Below are 19565 nucleotides of genomic sequence, written 5' to 3'. Positions count from 1 at the left end.
GAGCAAACTGTACACCCCATGCTTGAACACAGCAGTATGTAGGAGCAAACTGTACACTGCATGCTTGAACACAGCAGTATCTAGGAGCAAACTGTACACTCCATGCTTGAACACAGCAGTATGTAGGAGCAAACTGTACACTGCATGCTTGAACACAGCAGTATCTAGGAGCAAACTGTACACTCCATGCTTGAACACAGCAGTATGTAGGAGCAAACTGTACACTCCATGCTTGAACACAGCAGTATGTAGGAGCAAACTGTACACTGCATGCTTGAACACAGCAGTATCTAGGAGCAAACTGTACACTCCATGCTTGAACACAGCAGTATGTAGGAGCAAACTGTACACTCCATGCTTGAACACAGCAGTATCTAGGAGCAAACTGTACACTCCATGCTTGAACACAGCAGTATCTAGGAGCAAACTGTACACTCCATGCTTGAACACAGCAGTATCTAGGAGCAAACTGTACACTGCATGCTTGAACACAGCAGTATCTAGGGGCAAACTGTACACTCCATGCTTGAACACAGCAGTATGTAGGAGCAAACTGTACACTCCATGCTTGAACACAGCAGTATCTAGGAGCAAACTGTACACTCTATCCTTGAACACAGCAGTATGTAGGAGCAAACTGTACACTCTATGCTTGAACACAGCAGTATCTAGGAGCAAACTGTATGCTCCATGCTTGAACACAGCAGTATGTAGGAGCAAACTGTACACTCCATGCTTGAACACAGCAGTATCTAGGAGCAAACTGTACACTCCATGCTTGAACACAGGAGTATCTAGGAGCAAACTGTACACTCCATGCTTGAACACAGCAGTATCTAGGAGCAAACTGTACACTCCATGCTTGAACACAGCAGTATGTAGGAGCAAACTGTACACTCCATGCTTGAACACAGCAGTATCTAGGAGCAAACTGTACACTCCATGCTTGAACACAGCAGTATGTAGGAGCAAACTGTACACTCCATGCTTGAACACAGCAGTATCTAGGAGCAAACTGTACACTCCATGCTTGAACACAGCAGTATCTAGGAGCAAACTGTATGCTCCATGCTTGAACACAGCAGTATGTAGGAGCAAACTGTACACTGCATGCTTGAACACAGCAGTATCTAGGAGCAAACTGTATGCTCCATGCTTGAACACAGCAGTATCTAGGAGCAAACTGTACGCTCCATGCTTGAACACAGCAGTATCTAGGAGCAAACTGTATGCTCCATGCTTGAACACAGCAGTATCTAGGAGCAAACTGCATGCTCCATGCTTGAACACAGCAGTATGTAGGAGCAAACTGTATGCTCCATGCTTGAACACAGCAGTATCTAGGAGCAAACTGTTTGCTCCATGCTTGAACACAGCAGTATCTAGGAGCAAACTGTACACTCCATGCTTGAACACAGCAGTATGTAGGAGCAAACTGTACACTCCATGCTTGAACACAGCAGTATCTAGGAGCAAACTGTACACTCCATGCTTGAACACAGCAGTATGTAGGAGCAAACTGTACACTCCATGTTTGAACACAGCAGTATGTAGGAGCAAACTGTATGCTCCATGCTTGAACACAGCAGTATCTAGGAGCAAACTGTTTGCTCTATGCTTGAACACAGCAGTATGTAGGAGCAAACTGTACACGCCATGCTTGAACACAGCAGTATCTAGGAGCAAACTGTATGCTCCATGCTTGGACACAGCAGTATCTAGGAGCAAACTGTACACTCTATGCTTGAACACAGCAGTATGTAGGAGCAAACTGTATGCTCCATGCTTGACCACAGTGGTGTCTAGGAGCAAACTGTACACTCCATGCTTGAACACAGCAGTATGTAGGAGCAAACTGTACACTCCATGTTTGAACACAGCAGCATGTAGGAGCAAACTGTATGCTCCATGCTTGAACACAGCAGTATCTAGGAGCAAACTGTTTGCTCTATGCTTGAACACAGCAGTATCTAGGAGCAAACTGTTTGCTCTATGCTTGAACACAGCAGTATGTAGGAGAAACTGTACACGCCATGCTTGAACACAGCAGTATCTAGGAGCAAACTGTATGCTCCATGCTTGAACACAGCAGTATCTAGGAGCAAACTGTACACTCCATGCTTGAACACAGCAGTATCTAGGAGCAAACTGTATGCTCCATGCTTGAACACAGCAGTATCTAGGAGCAAACTGTTTGCTCTATGCTTGAACACAGCAGTATCTAGGAGCAAACTGTTTGCTCTATGCTTGAACACAGCAGTATCTAGGAGCAAACTGTACACGCCATGCTTGAACACAGCAGTATCTAGGAGCAAACTGTATGCTCCATGCTTGAACACAGCAGTATCTAGGAGCAAACTGTACACTCCATGCTTGAACACAGCAGTATGTAGGAGCAAACTGTATGCTCCATGCTTGACCACAGTGGTATCTAGGAGCAAACTGTATGCTCCATGCTTGAACACAGTGGTACCTTGGAGCAAACCATACCCTCCATGCTTGAACACAGTGGTACCTCGGAGCAAACCATACCCTCCATGCTTGGACACAGTGGTATCTAGGAGCAAACTGTATGCTCCATGTTTGAACACAGTGGTATCTAGGAGCAAACTGTATGCTCCATGCTTGGACACAGTGGTATCTAGGAGCAAACTGTATGCTCCATGCTTGAACACAGTGGTATCTAGGAGCAAACTGTATGCTCCATGCTTGAACACAGTGGTATCTAGGAGCAAACTGTATGCTCCATGCTTGAACACAGCAGTATCTAGGAGCAAACTGTACACTCCATGCTTGAACACAGCAGTATGTAGGAGCAAACTGTACACTCCATGCTTGAACACAGCAGTATCTAGGAGCAAACTGTACACTCCATGCTTGAACACAGCAGTATGTAGGAGCAAACTGTACACTCCATGTTTGAACACAGCAGTATGTAGGAGCAAACTGTATGCTCTATGCTTGAACACAGCAGTATGTAGGAGCAAACTGTACACGCCATGCTTGAACACAGCAGTATCTAGGAGCAAACTGTATGCTCCATGCTTGGACACAGCAGTATCTAGGAGCAAACTGTACGCTCTATGCTTGAACACAGCAGTATCTAGGAGCAAACTGTATGCTCCATGCTTGACCACAGTGGTGTCTAGGAGCAAACTGTACACTCCATGCTTGAACACAGCAGTATGTAGGAGCAAACTGTACACTCCATGTTTGAACACAGCAGTATGTAGGAGCAAACTGTATGCTCCATGCTTGAACACAGCAGTATCTAGGAGCAAACTGTTTGCTCTATGCTTGAACACAGCAGTATCTAGGAGCAAACTGTTTGCTCTATGCTTGAACACAGCAGTATGTAGGAGCAAACTGTACACGCCATGCTTGAACACAGCAGTATCTAGGAGCAAACTGTATGCTCCATGCTTGAACACAGCAGTATCTAGGAGCAAACTGTACACTCCATGCCTGAACACAGCAGTATCTAGGAGCAAACTGTACGCTCCATGCTTGAACACAGCAGTATCTAGGAGCAAACTGTATGCTCCATGCTTGAACACAGCAGTATCTAGGAGCAAACTGTCCACTCCATGCTTGAACACAGCAGTATCTAGGAGCAAACTGTATGCTCCATGCTTGAACACAGCAGTATCTAGGAGCAAACTGTACACCCCATGCTTGAACACAGCAGTATGTAGGAGCAAACTGTACACTGCATGCTTGAACACAGCAGTATCTAGGAGCAAACTGTACACTCCATGCTTGAACACAGCAGTATGTAGGAGCAAACTGTACACTGCATGCTTGAACACAGCAGTATCTAGGAGCAAACTGTACACTCCATGCTTGAACACAGCAGTATGTAGGAGCAAACTGTACACTCCATGCTTGAACACAGCAGTATGTAGGAGCAAACTGTACACTGCATGCTTGAACACAGCAGTATCTAGGAGCAAACTGTACACTCCATGCTTGAACACAGCAGTATGTAGGAGCAAACTGTACACTCCATGCTTGAACACAGCAGTATCTAGGAGCAAACTGTACACTCCATGCTTGAACACAGCAGTATCTAGGAGCAAACTGTACGCTCCATGCTTGAACACAGCAGTATCTAGGAGCAAACTGTATGCTCCATGCTTGAACACAGCAGTATCTAGGAGCAAACTGCATGCTCCATGCTTGAACACAGCAGTATGTAGGAGCAAACTGTATGCTCCATGCTTGAACACAGCAGTATCTAGGAGCAAACTGTTTGCTCCATGCTTGAACACAGCAGTATCTAGGAGCAAACTGTACACTCCATGCTTGAACACAGCAGTATGTAGGAGCAAACTGTACACTCCATGCTTGAACACAGCAGTATCTAGGAGCAAACTGTACACTCCATGCTTGAACACAGCAGTATGTAGGAGCAAACTGTACACTCCATGTTTGAACACAGCAGTATGTAGGAGCAAACTGTATGCTCCATGCTTGAACACAGCAGTATCTAGGAGCAAACTGTTTGCTCTATGCTTGAACACAGCAGTATGTAGGAGCAAACTGTACACGCCATGCTTGAACACAGCAGTATCTAGGAGCAAACTGTATGCTCCATGCTTGGACACAGCAGTATCTAGGAGCAAACTGTACACTCTATGCTTGAACACAGCAGTATGTAGGAGCAAACTGTATGCTCCATGCTTGACCACAGTGGTGTCTAGGAGCAAACTGTACACTCCATGCTTGAACACAGCAGTATGTAGGAGCAAACTGTACACTCCATGTTTGAACACAGCAGCATGTAGGAGCAAACTGTATGCTCCATGCTTGAACACAGCAGTATCTAGGAGCAAACTGTTTGCTCTATGCTTGAACACAGCAGTATCTAGGAGCAAACTGTTTGCTCTATGCTTGAACACAGCAGTATGTAGGAGCAAACTGTACACGCCATGCTTGAACACAGCAGTATCTAGGAGCAAACTGTATGCTCCATGCTTGAACACAGCAGTATCTAGGAGCAAACTGTACACTCCATGCTTGAACACAGCAGTATCTAGGAGCAAACTGTATGCTCCATGCTTGAACACAGCAGTATCTAGGAGCAAACTGTTTGCTCTATGCTTGAACACAGCAGTATCTAGGAGCAAACTGTTTGCTCTATGCTTGAACACAGCAGTATCTAGGAGCAAACTGTACACGCCATGCTTGAACACAGCAGTATCTAGGAGCAAACTGTATGCTCCATGCTTGAACACAGCAGTATCTAGGAGCAAACTGTACACTCCATGCTTGAACACAGCAGTATGTAGGAGCAAACTGTATGCTCCATGCTTGACCACAGTGGTATCTAGGAGCAAACTGTATGCTCCATGCTTGAACACAGCAGTATGTAGGAGCAAACTGTACACTCCATGCTTGAACACAGCAGTATGTAGGAGCAAACTGTACACTCCATGCTTGAACACAGCAGTATCTAGGAGCAAACTGTACACTCCATGCTTGAACACAGCAGTATGTAGGAGCAAACTGTACACTCCATGCTTGAACACAGCAGTATCTAGGAGCAAACTGTACACTCCATGCTTGAACACAGCAGTATCTAGGAGCAAACTGTATGCTCCATGCTTGAACACAGCAGTATCTAGGAGCAAACTGTACACTCCATGCTTGAACACAGCAGTATGTAGGAGCAAACTGTATGCTCCATGCTTGACCACAGTGGTATCTAGGAGCAAACTGTATGCTCCATGCTTGAACACAGCAGTATGTAGGAGCAAACTGTACACTCCATGCTTGAACACAGCAGTATGTAGGAGCAAACTGTACACTCCATGCTTGAACACAGCAGTATCTAGGAGCAAACTGTACACTCCATGCTTGAACACAGCAGTATGTAGGAGCAAACTGTACACTCCATGCTTGAACACAGCAGTATCTAGGAGCAAACTGTACACTCCATGCTTGAACACAGCAGTATCTAGGAGCAAACTGTATGCTCCATGCTTGAACACAGCAGTATGTAGGAGCAAACTGTACACTGCATGCTTGAACACAGCAGTATCTAGGAGCAAACTGTATGCTCCATGCTTGAACACAGCAGTATCTAGGAGCAAACTGTACGCTCCATGCTTGAACACAGCAGTATCTAGGAGCAAACTGTATGCTCCATGCTTGAACACAGCAGTATCTAGGAGCAAACTGCATGCTCCATGCTTGAACACAGCAGTATGTAGGAGCAAACTGTATGCTCCATGCTTGAACACAGCAGTATCTAGGAGCAAACTGTTTGCTCCATGCTTGAACACAGCAGTATCTAGGAGCAAACTGTACACTCCATGCTTGAACACAGCAGTATGTAGGAGCAAACTGTACACTCCATGCTTGAACACAGCAGTATCTAGGAGCAAACTGTACACTCCATGCTTGAACACAGCAGTATGTAGGAGCAAATTGTACACTCCATGTTTGAACACAGCAGTATGTAGGAGCAAACTGTATGCTCCATGCTTGAACACAGCAGTATCTAGGAGCAAACTGTTTGCTCTATGCTTGAACACAGCAGTATGTAGGAGCAAACTGTACACGCCATGCTTGAACACAGCAGTATCTAGGAGCAAACTGTATGCTCCATGCTTGGACACAGCAGTATCTAGGAGCAAACTGTACACTCTATGCTTGAACACAGCAGTATGTAGGAGCAAACTGTATGCTCCATGCTTGACCACAGTGGTGTCTAGGAGCAAACTGTACACTCCATGCTTGAACACAGCAGTATGTAGGAGCAAACTGTACACTCCATGTTTGAACACAGCAGCATGTAGGAGCAAACTGTATGCTCCATGCTTGAACACAGCAGTATCTAGGAGCAAACTGTTTGCTCTATGCTTGAACACAGCAGTATCTAGGAGCAAACTGTTTGCTCTATGCTTGAACACAGCAGTATGTAGGAGAAACTGTACACGCCATGCTTGAACACAGCAGTATCTAGGAGCAAACTGTATGCTCCATGCTTGAACACAGCAGTATCTAGGAGCAAACTGTACACTCCATGCTTGAACACAGCAGTATCTAGGAGCAAACTGTATGCTCCATGCTTGAACACAGCAGTATCTAGGAGCAAACTGTTTGCTCTATGCTTGAACACAGCAGTATCTAGGAGCAAACTGTTTGCTCTATGCTTGAACACAGCAGTATCTAGGAGCAAACTGTACACGCCATGCTTGAACACAGCAGTATCTAGGAGCAAACTGTATGCTCCATGCTTGAACACAGCAGTATGTAGGAGCAAACTGTACACTCCATGCTTGAACACAGCAGTATGTAGGAGCAAACTGTATGCTCCATGCTTGACCACAGTGGTATCTAGGAGCAAACTGTATGCTCCATGCTTGAACACAGTGGTACCTTGGAGCAAACCATACCCTCCATGCTTGAACACAGTGGTACCTCGGAGCAAACCATACCCTCCATGCTTGGACACAGTGGTATCTAGGAGCAAACTGTATGCTCCATGTTTGAACACAGTGGTATCTAGGAGCAAACTGTATGCTCCATGCTTGGACACAGTGGTATCTAGGAGCAAACTGTATGCTCCATGCTTGAACACAGTGGTATCTAGGAGCAAACTGTATGCTCCATGCTTGAACACAGTGGTATCTAGGAGCAAACTGTATGCTCCATGCTTGAACACAGCAGTATCTAGGAGCAAACTGTACACTCCATGCTTGAACACAGCAGTATGTAGGAGCAAACTGTACACTCCATGCTTGAACACAGCAGTATCTAGGAGCAAACTGTACACTCCATGCTTGAACACAGCAGTATGTAGGAGCAAACTGTACACTCCATGTTTGAACACAGCAGTATGTAGGAGCAAACTGTATGCTCTATGCTTGAACACAGCAGTATGTAGGAGCAAACTGTACACGCCATGCTTGAACACAGCAGTATCTAGGAGCAAACTGTATGCTCCATGCTTGGACACAGCAGTATCTAGGAGCAAACTGTACGCTCTATGCTTGAACACAGCAGTATCTAGGAGCAAACTGTATGCTCCATGCTTGACCACAGTGGTGTCTAGGAGCAAACTGTACACTCCATGCTTGAACACAGCAGTATGTAGGAGCAAACTGTACACTCCATGTTTGAACACAGCAGTATGTAGGAGCAAACTGTATGCTCCATGCTTGAACACAGCAGTATCTAGGAGCAAACTGTTTGCTCTATGCTTGAACACAGCAGTATCTAGGAGCAAACTGTTTGCTCTATGCTTGAACACAGCAGTATGTAGGAGCAAACTGTACACGCCATGCTTGAACACAGCAGTATCTAGGAGCAAACTGTATGCTCCATGCTTGAACACAGCAGTATCTAGGAGCAAACTGTACACTCCATGCCTGAACACAGCAGTATCTAGGAGCAAACTGTACGCTCCATGCTTGAACACAGCAGTATCTAGGAGCAAACTGTATGCTCCATGCTTGAACACAGCAGTATCTAGGAGCAAACTGTCCACTCCATGCTTGAACACAGCAGTATCTAGGAGCAAACTGTATGCTCCATGCTTGAACACAGCAGTATCTAGGAGCAAACTGTACACCCCATGCTTGAACACAGCAGTATGTAGGAGCAAACTGTACACTGCATGCTTGAACACAGCAGTATCTAGGAGCAAACTGTACACTCCATGCTTGAACACAGCAGTATGTAGGAGCAAACTGTACACTGCATGCTTGAACACAGCAGTATCTAGGAGCAAACTGTACACTCCATGCTTGAACACAGCAGTATGTAGGAGCAAACTGTACACTCCATGCTTGAACACAGCAGTATGTAGGAGCAAACTGTACACTGCATGCTTGAACACAGCAGTATCTAGGAGCAAACTGTACACTCCATGCTTGAACACAGCAGTATGTAGGAGCAAACTGTACACTCCATGCTTGAACACAGCAGTATCTAGGAGCAAACTGTACACTCCATGCTTGAACACAGCAGTATCTAGGAGCAAACTGTACGCTCCATGCTTGAACACAGCAGTATCTAGGAGCAAACTGTATGCTCCATGCTTGAACACAGCAGTATCTAGGAGCAAACTGCATGCTCCATGCTTGAACACAGCAGTATGTAGGAGCAAACTGTATGCTCCATGCTTGAACACAGCAGTATCTAGGAGCAAACTGTTTGCTCCATGCTTGAACACAGCAGTATCTAGGAGCAAACTGTACACTCCATGCTTGAACACAGCAGTATGTAGGAGCAAACTGTACACTCCATGCTTGAACACAGCAGTATCTAGGAGCAAACTGTACACTCCATGCTTGAACACAGCAGTATGTAGGAGCAAACTGTACACTCCATGTTTGAACACAGCAGTATGTAGGAGCAAACTGTATGCTCCATGCTTGAACACAGCAGTATCTAGGAGCAAACTGTTTGCTCTATGCTTGAACACAGCAGTATGTAGGAGCAAACTGTACACGCCATGCTTGAACACAGCAGTATCTAGGAGCAAACTGTATGCTCCATGCTTGGACACAGCAGTATCTAGGAGCAAACTGTACACTCTATGCTTGAACACAGCAGTATGTAGGAGCAAACTGTATGCTCCATGCTTGACCACAGTGGTGTCTAGGAGCAAACTGTACACTCCATGCTTGAACACAGCAGTATGTAGGAGCAAACTGTACACTCCATGTTTGAACACAGCAGCATGTAGGAGCAAACTGTATGCTCCATGCTTGAACACAGCAGTATCTAGGAGCAAACTGTTTGCTCTATGCTTGAACACAGCAGTATCTAGGAGCAAACTGTTTGCTCTATGCTTGAACACAGCAGTATGTAGGAGCAAACTGTACACGCCATGCTTGAACACAGCAGTATCTAGGAGCAAACTGTATGCTCCATGCTTGAACACAGCAGTATCTAGGAGCAAACTGTACACTCCATGCTTGAACACAGCAGTATCTAGGAGCAAACTGTATGCTCCATGCTTGAACACAGCAGTATCTAGGAGCAAACTGTTTGCTCTATGCTTGAACACAGCAGTATCTAGGAGCAAACTGTTTGCTCTATGCTTGAACACAGCAGTATCTAGGAGCAAACTGTACACGCCATGCTTGAACACAGCAGTATCTAGGAGCAAACTGTATGCTCCATGCTTGAACACAGCAGTATCTAGGAGCAAACTGTACACTCCATGCTTGAACACAGCAGTATGTAGGAGCAAACTGTATGCTCCATGCTTGACCACAGTGGTATCTAGGAGCAAACTGTATGCTCCATGCTTGAACACAGTGGTACCTTGGAGCAAACCATACCCTCCATGCTTGAACACAGTGGTACCTCGGAGCAAACCATACCCTCCATGCTTGGACACAGTGGTATCTAGGAGCAAACTGTATGCTCCATGTTTGAACACAGTGGTATCTAGGAGCAAACTGTATGCTCCATGCTTGGACACAGTGGTATCTAGGAGCAAACTGTATGCTCCATGCTTGAACACAGTGGTATCTAGGAGCAAACTGTTTGCTCCATGCTTGAACACAGTGGTATCTAGGAGCAAACTGTATGCTCCATGCTTGAACACAGCAGTATCTAGGAGCAAACTGTACACTCCATGCTTGAACACAGCAGTATGTAGGAGCAAACTGTACACTCCATGCTTGAACACAGCAGTATCTAGGAGCAAACTGTACACTCCATGCTTGAACACAGCAGTATGTAGGAGCAAACTGTACACTCCATGTTTGAACACAGCAGTATGTAGGAGCAAACTGTATGCTCTATGCTTGAACACAGCAGTATGTAGGAGCAAACTGTACACGCCATGCTTGAACACAGCAGTATCTAGGAGCAAACTGTATGCTCCATGCTTGGACACAGCAGTATCTAGGAGCAAACTGTACGCTCTATGCTTGAACACAGCAGTATGTAGGAGCAAACTGTATGCTCCATGCTTGACCACAGTGGTGTCTAGGAGCAAACTGTACACTCCATGCTTGAACACAGCAGTATGTAGGAGCAAACTGTACACTCCATGTTTGAACACAGCAGTATGTAGGAGCAAACTGTATGCTCCATGCTTGAACACAGCAGTATCTAGGAGCAAACTGTTTGCTCTATGCTTGAACACAGCAGTATCTAGGAGCAAACTGTTTGCTCTATGCTTGAACACAGCAGTATGTAGGAGCAAACTGTACACGCCATGCTTGAACACAGCAGTATCTAGGAGCAAACTGTATGCTCCATGCTTGAACACAGCAGTATCTAGGAGCAAACTGTACACTCCATGCTTGACCACAGTGGTATCTAGGAGCAAACTGTATGCTCCATGCTTGAACACAGTGGTACCTTGGAGCAAACCATACTCTCCATGCTTGAACACAGTGGTACCTTGGAGCAAACCATACCCTCCATGCTTGGACACAGTGGTATCTAGGAGCAAACTGTATGCTCCATGCTTGAACACAGCAGTATGTAGGAGCAAACTGTACACTCCATGCTTGAACACAGTGGTATCTAGGAGCAAACTGTATGCTCCATGCTTGAACACAGTGGTATCTAGGAGCAAACTGTATGCTCCATGCTTGGACACAGTGGTATCTAGGAGCAAACTGTATGCTCCATGCTTGAACACAGCAGTATCTAGGAGCAAACTGTATGCTCCATGCTTGAACACAGTGGTATCTAGGAGCAAACTGTATGCTCCATGCTTGGACACAGCAGTATCTAGGAGCAAACTGTCTGCTCCATGCTTGAACACAGTGGTATCTAGGAGCAAACTGTATGCTCCATGCTTGAACACAGTGGTATCTAGGAGCAAACCATACCCTCCATGCTTGGGCACAGTGGTATCTAGGAGCAAACTGTATGCTCCATGCTTGACCACAGTGGTATGTAGGAGCAAACTGTATGCTCCATGCTTGAACACGGTGGTATCTTGGAGCAAAGTGTCCACTCCATGCTTGAACACAGTGGTATCTAGGAGCAAACTGTATGCTCCATGCTTGAACACAGTGGTATCTAGGAGCAAACTGTCCACTCCATGCTTGAACACAGTGGTGTCTAGGAGCAAACTGTATGCTCCATGCTTGAACACAGTGTATGTTCATGCCATTGCTCACACTTACACCGGCACCCAGATGCCAACTGGCACCCATGACAACACACATACCCCCCTACCCTTCCTCATCGGCTCCCAAGACAACACCCCCAGTCGGCTCCCATGCCAGAGCGCCCCAAGCAGCACCCGTGACAACATGCCTCCAATCTCCCCAAACAGCATCAACTGTACACCAGAGCCACCAAAACTATCACCCATACACCAGAGCCACCAAAACTATCAACCATACACCAGAGCCACCAAAACTATCAACTATACACCAGAGCCACCAAAACTATCAACCGTACACCAGAGCCATCAAAACTATCAACCATACACCAGAGCGACCAAAACTATCAAACGTACACCAGAGCCTTCAAAACTACAGGTGTGTGTTTTCAATGAATTCTGATGTCTTTTACAGGTTTGGGACTTGTCCACCAGAGATTCGTGGTCAAGCATTGCCTGTAAAGTCACTATGATTGGACACACAGACACAGTCAGATGCCTACAGGTAATGTGTTTGGAAAGCTTTCTTGATGTTTATGGAGGTGAACAGTTCAGATGATAACTGAAGCAAATGTAGAATTGTGTGTTATTGGCCGTCAGTGAACCCCCTCATTATTTCTGCCAGTAAAGCAGACTTATTGTGGCTGCCAGTAAAGCCAGCATAATGTTCCAGCCAGTAAAGCAGACTTATTGTGGTTGCCAGTATAGTCAGCATATTGTGGCTGCCAGTAAAGCCAGCATATTGTGGCTGTCAGTAAAGGGCACTTATTACGGCTGGCAGTAATTAGTGCTTATTGTGGCTGCCAGTAAAACCAGCTTACTGTGGCTGTCAGTAAATAGCGCTTATTGTGGCTGCCAGTAAAGCGAACTTTTTGTGTCTGTCATCAAACAGCGCTTATTGTGGCTGCCAGTAAAACCAGCTTATTGTGGCTGCTAGTAAAGTCAGCTTATTGTGGTTGCCAGGAAAGTCAGCTTATTGTGACAGCCAGTAAAGTCCACTTTTTGTGGCTGCCAGGAAATAGCATGTATAGTAGCTAGCAGTAAATAGCACTTATTGTGGCTTTTACTTTTCAGTAAAAGCAAGACAGTGCCCCACCCCCTGTGGTTTGTCTTGCTTTATTGAATTTTGAATAAGCCACTGTTCTTGGTACCTGGTAATGTCCCTATTGGACACTGCTGAGCTTAACAGATGAGAATGAAGATTTTTATGGATATCAACTTCTTTATGAGAGAACACAACGTTTCGGAGTTAATGCTTACTCCTTCATCAGGTGATTGAGAAAGGGATACAGAGGTGTATTTATATGTACAGGTAAAACAATAACAAAGTAACAAGTGGAATGAGTTAACGAGAGCTAGTATAAACAAGCACTGATAGGAAGCCGATAGTTAGGATAACAATGATGGAAGCCAATGGTTACAGTTGATCGGATATGTTTACATAACACAGATACGGGGTAAGGACGATGTACATGATTGGGGATAAGGATGGAAGCCAATGGTGATACATTACGCATGATAGGATGATGTACATAACACACGATAGGGGGTGAGCATGTTTACATGAGGGTTGATGATGTACAAACACAAGTAGGTAAGGATGTACTCGGGTAGACTGGCTATACATGAGTTACATAGATAGAATGTACACAGATAGATGAGATTAATTTATCAATAAGTCCCAGGCACATGGTAGGTACACTCCTTGGTCGCGGTTGATGGCTGGTTTCTGTCTCCGGATCTCGATGGCCTCTTGCAGCTTCCTTTGGCGCCAGTTGTTGTTGTTGGTAGATAGTATCCTGGTGTCCTCCCATCGAATTGAGTGTTCAGGGTTCTTGAGAATGTGTTCAGAGATGGCCGATTTCTGGTCGAGTTTCCTGACTGAGGTCTGATGTTCCTTCATTCTGGTGTTGATTGGTCTCAGCGTTTCTCCAATGTATAGGTCGCCACAGTTGCAAGGGATCTGGTAGATGCATCCTCTCGGGTTAGGGTGTTCACAGCTGGGTCCTTTACCGTTGGCTTTTAGGTAGGTCTTGATGGTCTTGCCACTGGAGAAGGTGACATCGATGCTGGCTTTGGTCTTGATGAGGCGTGATATTTGATGACTGATGGGGCCAAGGTAGGGTATGGTTACTCTGATGGGTGATGGAGAAGGTTTGGGGCGGGGTTCTCGGTCCTTGAGGGTCTTGTTGATGGTGGCTGTGACGAGCTGGGGAGGGTAACCGTTGAGTGTGGTGAATGTCTTTCTGAGGTGGTCCAGTTCATTGTTTAGGGCATTGGGGTGGCAGAGGGCTTTGGCACGTCTGGTAAGGGTGGCGATGATAGCTTGCTTGATCTGAAGATGGTGGCAGGAGTTGTAGTGGATGTACTGGTCGGTGTGCGTCGGCTTGCGGTAAACTGAGGTTCTAAGTCCATCGTCTGTGGTGTGGAGGGATACATCGAGAAAGGGCAGGTGTTGGTTGGTCTCAGTCTCCATGGTGAACTTGATTCTTGGATGTTGGTTGTTGAGGTGGTTGAGGAGCTCATTGGGGTCGTTGTCATAGGCGATGGTGGTGAAGGTGTCGTCGACTTTGCGGTACCAACAGAGGGGCTGGAACGGAGCTGTGGAGAGGGCTGCTTCCTCGAAGGAGGTCATGAAGATTTCTGTAATGAGAGGAGAAAGAGGTGAGCCCATGGGGAGACCGTGGATCTGCTTGTATATCTTACCATTGAATGTGAAGTAGGAGGTGTCAAAGCAGCTGCGGGCAAGGTTGGTGATGCTGTCTATGGTGAGCTGGGTGTCCAAGTCTTCTATCCGGTTGGCTAACTTGCTGCGAAGGATGTCCAGGGCTTCTTCTAGTGGGATGTTGGTGAAGAGGTCCACGACGTCGTAGCTGACCATGGTGCCTGTGGGGTTGGATTCTTTCAGCTGTTTGACAAAGGATGAAGAGTCGCTGATGTAGGACTTGCCATCTTTGCCAAGTGGAGCGAGGAGACGTGTGAGGAACTGGGCGGTGTTGTAGAAAACTGAACCTCTTGAGCAGACTAGGATCCGGGCTTTGGGCGGGTTCTAGTGGATCTTGATGGTGGCTCTTCCGTATGGGGCTTGGGAGTTGATAGGGTTCAGCTGGTTGAAGATGATGTCGTTGATTTCTCTCTTCTCATGGAGGTCCTTCAGGGTTTTCTTGTGTTGTCTTTCCAGTCTGGCCGTCGGATCTTTCTTGATGTTGATGTAGGTGGTGGTGTCTGAGAGGCTGTTGTTGACGAGCTGGAGGAATTCCGGGGTGTCCATGATGACTGCTGCTTTGCCCTTGTCAGCTTCGGTGATGGTGATGCTGTCATCCTTCTTGAGTTCGGTGATGGCCTGTCTCTCTTGGTGCGTGAGGTTGGGGCGGGGCTTGGGAGCTTGGTTGATGGTGTCTATACTCTGGTGTCGGAGGTAGTTTACGTTGCCATTGGGAGCCAGTTGTTGAAGTCCACTTTCAATGCTGGTGATGAAGGCATCTGTGTTGATCTTGGCGGCGACTGGGACATACTTCAGGCCTTTAGCAAGGAGGGACGTCTGAGATGGTGTGAGAGGCTTGCTGCTGAGGTTGATGACTGTCTTGAGGTTGGTGATGTTGTTGTCAGCTTCACGAATGTTGGAGGTGGAAGGACGTTGTAACTGGGTGAACTTGGTGATGTGGGTAGTTTTCACTTTCTCATGGAGGTGCTGCTTGGTCTTCTCTGCTAAGGACTGGGTCTTGTGGTAGAGGTCAGACTCGAGGGTGTCTTATAGGTGGCTTCTGCTGGTTTCAATGTCTTTTTGGAGATGGGACTTGTGGCGGCGTAGGTGCTGTATCTGGTGCTTGACTATTCTGGTGCTGGCATTGTGGAGTATCTTGTTGATGGCAGGTGAGTGAGGGACAGGAGATGACAGTTGAAATCCTCTGGGAATGAGGTTGTTGTCCCGGCATCGTAACAGGAAAGTTAGATGATTACTGGTTTTCACAATTATTGATGCATCTACCAGATCCCTTGCAACTGTGGCGACCTATACATTGGAGAAACGCTGAGACCAATCAACACCAGAATGAAGGAACATCAGACCTCAGTCAGGAAACTCGAATAGAAATCGGCAATCTCTGAACACATTCTCAAGAACCCTGAACACTCAGTTCGATGGGAGGACACCAGGATACTATCTACCAACAGCAACAACTGGCGCCAAAGGAAACTGCAAGAGGCCATCGAGATCCGGAGACAGAAACCAGCCATCAACCGCGACCTAGGAGTGTACCTACCAAGTGCCTGGGACTTATTGATAAATTAATCTCATCTATCTGTGTACATTCTATCTATGTAACTCATGTATAGCCAGTCTACCCGAGTACATCCTTACCTACTTGTGTTTGTACATCATCAACCCTCATGTAAACATGCTCACCCCCTATCGTGTGTTATGTACATCATCCTATCATGCGTAATGTATCACCATTGGCTTCCATCCTTATCCCCAATCATGTACATCGTCCTTACCCCGTATCTGTGTTATGTAAACATATCCGATCAACTGTAACCATTGGCTTCCATCATTGTTATCCTAACTATCGGCTTCCTATCAGTGCTTGTTTATACTAGCTCTCGTTAACTCATTCCACTTGTTACTTTGTTATTGTTTTACCTGTACATATAAATACACCTCTGTATCCCTTTCTCAATCACCTGATGAAGGAGTAAGCATTAACTCCGAAACGTTGTGTTCTCTCATAAAGAAGTTGATATCCATAAAAATCTTCATTCTTATGTATTTTCACTTCTAAATGACATTCAAAGACTTAACAGATGAGGCATGGAGATTTAACTTCTTCCACAGGTAGATGATGACAAGGTGATCAGTGGCTCATATGACAAGACACTCAAAGTGTGGGACCTTAAGACAGGCAACTGTAGGAGAACACTACGGTAAGGAGTCTCTCAGAAACATCATCACGTCATACGCTCCCTGATTGTGTTGTCATGTCCATCCTACATCTTGACATATCCATCCTACATCTTGTCATGTCCATCCTACATCTTGACATATCCATCCTACATCTTGTCATGTCCATCCTACATCTTGACATATCCATCCTACATCTTGTCATGTCCATCCTACATATTGACATATCTATCCTACACCTTGTCATGGCCATCCTACATCTTGTCATGTCCATCCTACATATTGACATATCTATCCTACACCTTGTCATGGCCATCCTACATCTTGACATGGCCATCCTACATATTGACATATCTATCCTACACCTTGTCATGGCCATCCTACATCTTGTCATGTCCATCCTACATATTGACATATCTATCCTACACCTTGTCATGGCCATCCTACATCTTGTCATGTCCATCCTACATATTGACATATCTATCCTACACCTTGTCATGACCATCCTACATCTTGTCATGTCCATCCTACACCTTGACATGTCCATCCTACATCTTGTCATGTCCATCCTACATATTGACATATCTATCCTACACCTTGTCATGGCCATCCTACATCTTGTCATGGCCATCCTACATCTTGTCATGTCCATCCTACATATTGACATATCTATCCTACACCTTGTCATGGCCATCCTACATATTGACATATCTATCCTACACCTTGACATGTCCATCCTACATCTTGTCATGTCCATCCTACATATTGACATATCTATCCTACACCTTGTCATGTCCATCCTACATATTGACATATCTATCCTACACCTTGTCATGGCCATCCTACATCTTGTCATGGCCATCCTACATCTTGTCATGTCCATCCTACATATTGACATATCTATCCTACATCTTGTCATGTCCATCCTACATATTGACATATCTATCCTACACCTTGTCATGTCCATCCTACATATTGACATATCTATCCTACACCTTGTCATGGCCATCCTACATCTTGTCATGGCCATCCTACATCTTGTCATGTCCATCCTACATCTTGACATATCCATCCTACATCTTGACATATCTATCCTACACCTTGTCATGGCCATCCTACATCTTGTCATGGCCATCCTACATCTTGTCATGTCCATCCTACATATTGACATATCTATCCTACACCTTGTCATGTCCATCCTACATATTGACATATCTATCCTACACCTTGTCATGGCCATCCTACATCTTGACATGGCCATCCTACATCTTGTCATGGTCATTCTACATGTTGACATATCTATCCTACATCTTGTCATGTCCATCCTACATCTTGTCATGTCCATCCTACATCTTGTCATGGTCATTCTACATGTTGACATAGCCATCCTATGTCTTGTCATGGCCATCCTACATCTTGTCATGTCCATCCTACATTTTGACATGTTTATCCTACATATTGTCATATCCATCCTACATTTTGACATGTTCATCATACATCTTGTCATATCAATCCTACATGTTGACATGTCCATTGTACATGTTGACATGTCCATTCTACATCTTGTTATATTGATCCTACACAGTCATGTTCACACTACATGTTGTCATGTTCATCCTACATGTCATATCCATCCTAAATGCTGTCTTGTCCATCCTACATGTTTCCATGTCCATCCTACATGTTGTCATGTCCTTCCTACAAATTGTCATGTCATTCCTACTTGTTCTCATGATCGCTCTACATGTTGTTTTGTGCATCCTACTTGTTGCCCTGTCCGTCCTACATGTCATGTCCATCCTACATGCAAACATGTTCACACTACATGTTGTCATGTTCATCCTACATGTTATATCCACCCTACAGGTTGTGAAGTTCACACTACATGTTGTCATGTCCATCGCACATGTTCATCCTACATGTTGTCATGCTTATACTACTTGTTGTCATGTCCATCCTACATGTTGTCATGCTCACTCTGCATGTTGACATGTTCACCCTACATGTTGTCATGTCCATGCTATGTTCATTCTACAGACTGTCAAGTTCATCCTAACAAGTGTAGGTCCCGAGGTAGACTAGGCCTTCAGCAACACATGCTGCCATAAAAGGCGACTGTGCTTGTAGTAAGAGGCGGGATCGGGTGGTCAGGCTTGCTGACTTGGTTGACATGTCATCAGTTCTCAATTGTGCAGATCGATGTTCATGTTGTTGATCACTTGATTGTCTGGTACAGACTCAATTATTTACAAAACGCCGCCATAAGCTGGAATATTGCTGAGTGCAGCGTAAAACTAACTCACTCACTCACTCCATGTTTTCACGTCCATCCTGCATGTTGCCACATCCATCCTATGTTTGTAATACATGTCACTCAAGATTGTGTCTGTTTCAGAGGTCACAATGCAGCAGTATTATGTGTTCACTTCAACGAGAGCAAGATTGTGTCAGGATCCTGTGACAACACCATCAAGGTAGGAGTCGCTTTCCATATCCTGTATTTAGTATGTTACAGTATGTTGGTGTGTAGGTCTTCTGTGTTGTTGTAATATGTACCATCTTTGGTTGCAG

At 45.4% G+C, this 19565-nt stretch overlaps 1 protein-coding gene across 1 annotated transcript in view; it reads left to right on the top strand.

The window, feature by feature from the left end:
* Window positions 1-19565, top strand: part of LOC137295516 (F-box/WD repeat-containing protein 7-like) — a 67417-nt gene that overhangs the window by 39602 nt on the left and 8250 nt on the right. Inside the window, exons 9-11 of the mRNA XM_067826883.1 lie at window positions 12510-12599; window positions 16929-17017; window positions 19390-19468. Coding sequence (XP_067682984.1) covers window positions 12510-12599; window positions 16929-17017; window positions 19390-19468 — 258 coding nt within the window. The remainder of the gene's footprint in view (window positions 1-12509; window positions 12600-16928; window positions 17018-19389; window positions 19469-19565) is intronic.

Source organism: Haliotis asinina, chromosome 9 (assembly GCF_037392515.1).
Source record: "Haliotis asinina isolate JCU_RB_2024 chromosome 9, JCU_Hal_asi_v2, whole genome shotgun sequence".
NCBI classification, from domain to species: domain Eukaryota; kingdom Metazoa; phylum Mollusca; class Gastropoda; order Lepetellida; family Haliotidae; genus Haliotis; species Haliotis asinina.
Note: the sequence above shows the minus strand (reverse complement) of the source record. Positions and strands in the feature narration are given on the sequence as shown.